Below are 6,000 nucleotides of genomic sequence, written 5' to 3'. Positions count from 1 at the left end.
GGGAACCTCGGATTAAGGAACCTCGGATTAGGGAAGATTTCTCGGAATTCTGAAACCTAAAACTATCTGGAAAACCAACTTTGGCATAACACACAAACACGGTTGATGTTTTGTTTGAGCCGTGCTTAAACCACAAATATCTTGTGGTTTAAGTTTCATCCAAATCGATCCAGATATGGAGCAGATATTAGCGGAAAGCCAACCCGATTTTGAGCAACTTTTAAGACCAACGAGCCAGTACGACTGACGCCCAAATACAGTATGTCCAACCCGGCTAAAATCTGGAATACATACTTCGGCATAAACTAGAAACACTAGGTTGAGGTGTCGTTTAAACCGCTATGTAACAAGGATCTCGTGGTTTCAATTTCATCCAAATCGATCCGCATACGGAGCAGATATTTGTGAAAAACCGAGCAACTTTGACCCCAAATATTTAGTTGGTCGTGGTCAGCTGAGACGTCGCACGTCTCGTTTGAAGATGGACTACATGAGGTTAAAAGTAAGATGCTTTATGATGCCATCAAATGTTTTACGATAAACGCACAGATTCCGGTTTGAGAATGTCCAGTTCGTGGCAGGATTCTTCCCCTGCCTTGACCCTGTGCCTCTGCCTCTGGGTTCCTCTACCCTCTCTGGCTCCCTCTGTCTGTGTCTGGGTTCGCGTCACATCCCTCTCACTGCACACTAGTCCCTAGCTGGTAATCGCACCACCTGTCTCCACTTTCCTCGTCTCTCCTTTGGTATTTAACCCGGTCCCATTCACTCTGTTGGTGTTGAGTTGCCTATGTTGCGGCATGGCTGGTTTTTGGGGTTTTTTTTGCCTGTTTGTGGTACTGCATGTTTCCCTCGGTGTGCCCCCTGAACGCTTGGTTCCTGGTTCTCCGCTCCTGATTCCCTGCCTGCTCGTGAGTGCCTGCCTTCCCTGTCACGGGTCCCTGAGGGTCCTGATCCCCCTTCCGTTGCCTGTTCCCGATTCCCTGTGTCTTGGCGACAAACCCCTGTACAGACTCCCAAAAGTGTGTGTGTGTCCTGCATTTGGGTTCATCATCTTGACCACACCTAACAGCTAGACCGTGTGCAGTGTGGAATCTGTCACCCTATAGTCTTTAGAAGTTAACAAACTATCAATTTATGTGGATATTTATATAGCTTCTCCCCTGGTAGATGTCAGTAGATCTATTTTGATTTGTATTTTAAATCTGTGGTCCACATTACTTTGCAGAATTAATGAGAAAACAATCCTTAAAAGGTTGTCAGCGCAGCCCTCCAAAGCATTGAAATGTCTGACTCAGCGACGCCTTCAAAATCCAGAGTGCAGCTCTATTTCCATGGACAGCATGTTGAGTTCTGCCAACGAGATGTTGTGGTTTGAAGGCAGATGTGGACTGTTACTTTAAAGATGGGAGTATTGCGCTGTGGAGTAAGACGCTTTGTGTCATCATCCAATTTGCTATATATGTGCAGATCGTAGCTTCGAACGCACAGTCGCACTGTGCAAGCTACGTGGTGAAGACTCCATCGCTCTGCGGCGGTTGCAAACTGCACGTGTATATTTGTGAGCGTGCGTGTATCGTATTACCTGCCTGACTTCAGCAGGGCTTTTAGTTTGATATTTTTATCACATTTGCCTTTTTTGTAAATATAAATTCATCCTGTTTGCATCTAACCCGCTGCCCTGTCCCTCCTTATTTTGGGGCATTCGAGCCAGTCCTAACATAGAAACTGTAGGAGTCAAAAACAGTACAAAACATATTCTGCGTTCACTTGCAGCTCCAGTGCAACGGGTCTGAATCGTGTCCGTTTTAACTTTCTTTTTTATTTTTTACCCCTTTCAGTCACAAAGTTGATATAATGTCTTTGAGGGACATGCGGTGGTTAATCTGTTTGAAGGGAACCATGTGGCTGGGAACTTGATTTCCTTCCACAAAGACACTGTGAGGCAGGACTCTGTGGACAACAGGTAGGAGACAGATACCTTCCAATTTTTAGGATAAATTGATAACACGCAACAAGTGCATCGGCTGGTGGTAGTAATTCTGCGTGCCACCAGGACTCGGGAAAACCTGTGTCACCATGTAATTTATGTCGGCCGATGCTGCGTTTATTGGAAACTCTGAAAGTTGTAACTCATTTTAGATGTAGTGCTAATGTAAAGAAGAACGACAGCACAAACTAATGCTACATTCTGTGGGAACATGAAAATTTGTAATTGGTGTTGGTAACGCACCCTGTGTATGGCCCCATGCAGCTATTTTATTATTGTAACAGTCAGCTGTGACGTGATTGTCAAATTCAAACCAAATCTATCACCTGATTTGAAGCCTCCATGGTCAAATTTAAGGCCCAAATGTGACAAATATCAGTTAACACTGGTTCATGGATCCCTCTGTGAGGAAAGTGTGTAAAAGGTGATTCAATAAAGTGATAACAGACAGATACTGAAAAAGCATGGACACTTTTATTGCACAAAGCATGTCTGAATATAAACGGCTTCATTCCAAACATCTAGAGGCAATTCTTCCAAAAACCATACGCACTCCCACATACATCTCCAGCCATTCTTTCGAGTTTTATTTTGTTTCTCTGCGGATCTGGGCTTGATCGACACAATTCACGGCGGTTAATGAGCTTGATGACAAACCATTTCAGACCGGAACACACATGGAGCCAGGTAAAATGTGGCAGCAAACAGAACAGCGCACAGATGCAGCTCCCCGTCTCTGTTTGTTCAGCAAAATGAATCGGCCTTCAGCTCCGCCAAGCAAACACCTGGACAGCCGCTGCTTGTTTGACCACGATGGCGCGCCGACCTCCGCTTATTGCCTGATTCAGCAGGCAGAGGGGTCATTCACTTGGGGTTTTTCTGTGCAATTCTAAATCAGGGCTGAATTCTCGATTCTGGGGGGGGGGGGGTGCAATACCACCTTCATAAAGCCTTCAAATTATCTTCATCAAGCAGGGGCGGTGCTTCCTGTGGGCCACGAACACGCCATCTCGAGGGAGGCCCCGCTCCGACTGTACCAACCCAGGCGCGATAGGTGGCCGAGAAGTCTCTTTTTTTTTTTTTACTCTGTTTCCTTAAGGAATGAAACAAACACTGCGTATTGGCGACACTTTCTCCGTCACTCTCTTACCCCTCCACCCTCTCGACAGTTTGCCTGGAGCGGCAGAATGGCTAGAGCCAGCCCTGTCATCAAGTTACAATAAACTGCTTAAAATTAACAAATGCATTTGTCTATTATATTCTCTCGATGAAAGGTGCTACATGTATTTCTGAAATTAATTCATTGCCCAACCTTTAAATTTATTCAAAGGGCAGTTCTGCATTAATGCGGGGGCCAAATTTTGGCCGCGGGTTGCTCTAAATAAACAGCATAATGTTAGGCGTGGACGGACATCCAAATATAAACTCCATAGAACAATAAAAATAATGAGCTATACATATGAAATTAAGAGAGGAATATACATTTTAATTTTGAATGCATTTTCAAATATAAATCCTATGGTTACAGTTCAGTTTCCCCAAATGGAATCTATGTAAACACAACCCACCCATCATTGCATTTTACGATGCCATAAAATCTTTGCGGGAAACGCGTAAATGTGGTGCGTAAAGTCGGATTCTCAGTTTCCCTGTCAGACCCACCTTAAAACCGCTTTTGTCGAAACACATAAATCCAAAACAAGATCCCAACCTTTTTTTTTATTTTTTTACTAATTCCTGTAGGGTCTCCTTGAATCATTGAAAACCCGTCTTTTACGCGCTGCAGCCCTTGAAGTGCACCAGTTTATGGAAAGCCTTCTTGAAGTCGTCATTGGACATGGTGTAAATAATGGGGTTTATCAGAGAGTTTAGGTAACCCAGCCAGGTGAAGAAGTCAAAGAGTTCCGGGAAGAAGCAGGAGTCACAGGAGGCCACTACCAGGGTGTAGATGAAGAACGGCAGCCAGCAGACGATGTATGCGCCCAGAATGATCCCCAGCGTCTTGGTGGCTTTCCTCTCCCGGGCTGCGGAGATGCGCTTCTTCTCCAGCAGCGCGTCCGACACGGTGACCTTCACCTGGGTCTGGTTCTCACCGACCAGGGACCCGGTGTCCCCGCAGTGTGAGGACGCACTGGATCCCGGGGAGCCGGAGACCAGACGAACCGAGGTCAGCCTCTTCCCCACGCCCCCGTTCCCCTCAATCTCCTTCCCGTTCCCCGTGCCTTTCTTCTTCTTTGGAGACCTTTTCAAGATCCTCTTACGCGCCTCCACATAAATCCTCCCGTAAAGCACAATGAGCAGCAACGTGGGGATGTAGAAGGCTCCGAAGGTGGAGTAGATGGTGTAGAAAATGTGGTCCGTGTTGACGTTGCAGCTGGTCAGCTCCTCCGCCTTCACCTGCCTCCAGAAGAGCGGCGGCAGGGAGATGGACACGGCGATCACCCACGCCGTGGCCACCATGGCCGCGGCGCGCACCGTCGTGCGCTTCTTGGTGTACTCCACCGCGTCCGTGATGGCCCAGTACCGGTCCAAGGCGATCACGCACAGGTGGAGGATTGAGGCGGTGCAGCAGGTGATGTCGGAGGACAACCAGATGTCGCACACGATCTGCCCCAGCGTCCAGGTGTGCGTCACGGTGTACAGGACGCATATGGGCATCACCAGGATGGACACCAGCAGATCCGTGACGGCCAGGGACGCGATCAAGAAGTTGGCCGGGGTTTGGAGCTTCCTGGAGCGGGAGATGACCGCGATGACGAACGCGTTGGATAAAGTGGTGGCGAGGGTGACGGCGGAGAGGATCCCCGCGATGGAGATCTGGTAGAGCAGGCTGTCCTCCGGTGGACCATCCAGGCGCTCCAGACCGTCCAGGCTGGAGGAGGTGCCGTTGGTGGCGTTTGGCGCGGGGGTTGAGTCGACCCGCCCGGAGCTCTCCATCACTCACTCTAGTCCCCTTCTTCCATCGTCAGCTTCACTTTTTTATTATTACCCTTATAATGGATGAAGTGTAGTTCTGGTTCATCTCCTCGTTAAAATTCCATCTAACCGCTGTGGAAATCACGCAGACGCCCTTCATCCCCATTTCTCTCTCTAAATAACTTGGGTAAAATTAGTCTCTTGGTCGTTTCTTTTAAAGTAAAACAAGAAGTAGGTGCAGCAAATATCCATTTAAGTTGAAAGAACCGTTTTCGGCCATTAAAGGAAAATAACCCTACCCTAAATTGTAATCAATGAATAGAATAATAACATTAAAAGCAGTGTATCATGTGGATGCCCTAACGTCTTGCAAAATTGCACAGATCTTTTCCATAAATCCATTATGATACGTATACACCCTCCTGCCTCCACTCTTCGGGGCCCCTGCGGTTGAATGCGCAGCCAACCCCAAAGACTTGGTTTTATACAGGGCCAGACTGTGGAACCAGCGCCACTGATCACAGTGGGTTTGTCTTTATTTTTTTTTATTTAATTTATTTTTTTACCAGGAAGCAGGATCTGCTGGGTCATAGTGCCCAATGGTTCCAACCTGTCACACCAACAACTGCCAGGATTTGATGATTCGAATGAACCTAAACATGAGCTCTTTCAAGCTTCCTGCAAAGCTTTCAAGCCTTTTTTTTTTTTCTATTTCCCCCCAGCGGTACATAAAAGCACAAGGTGTTTCCATGCACTGCTTTGAAACATTACTTTTCTTTGTGGAAATCCCTTGTGAAGGTGACCCATTTCAGCGACGGCAACGCCATTATCTCCTCATCTCTAAATACATGAGAACAGGGAACGGCAACAGAGCCTTCCTACTCTGAAAGATTTAGCAAGATATTAAAGGTATCCAGCGGCCATCAAAGTCAGCCCGTTATATGAGCGTGTGACTTCATAGAACATGCAACATACAGTATGGACTGACCCCTGATCAATAAAGTGCTATCATATTGTATATTATCGCATCGATTCATTTCCTATCATATTGCATAGTATTATATTGTATGTTGTCGTATCCTATTATATTGTACGTT

At 46.7% G+C, this 6,000-nt stretch overlaps 1 protein-coding gene across 1 annotated transcript; it reads right to left on the bottom strand.

The window, feature by feature from the left end:
- Positions 1-3,760: 3,760 nt before the first annotated feature.
- On the bottom strand, positions 3,761-4,924 carry htr1b (5-hydroxytryptamine (serotonin) receptor 1B; the record flags this gene model as incomplete). Its single annotated transcript, XM_080011996.1, has 1 exon — positions 3,761-4,924. The coding sequence occupies one exon, from the start codon at positions 4,922-4,924 to the stop codon at positions 3,761-3,763; it is 1,164 nt and encodes a 387-aa protein (XP_079868122.1).
- Positions 4,925-6,000: the final 1,076 nt, after the last annotated feature.

This window comes from Zeus faber (genome assembly GCF_960531495.2).
Source record: "Zeus faber genome assembly, chromosome: 13".
Classification (NCBI taxonomy): domain Eukaryota; kingdom Metazoa; phylum Chordata; class Actinopteri; order Zeiformes; family Zeidae; genus Zeus; species Zeus faber.
The sequence above is the reverse complement of the archived record's forward strand: the minus strand, read 5'-3'. Positions and strand labels throughout refer to the sequence as shown.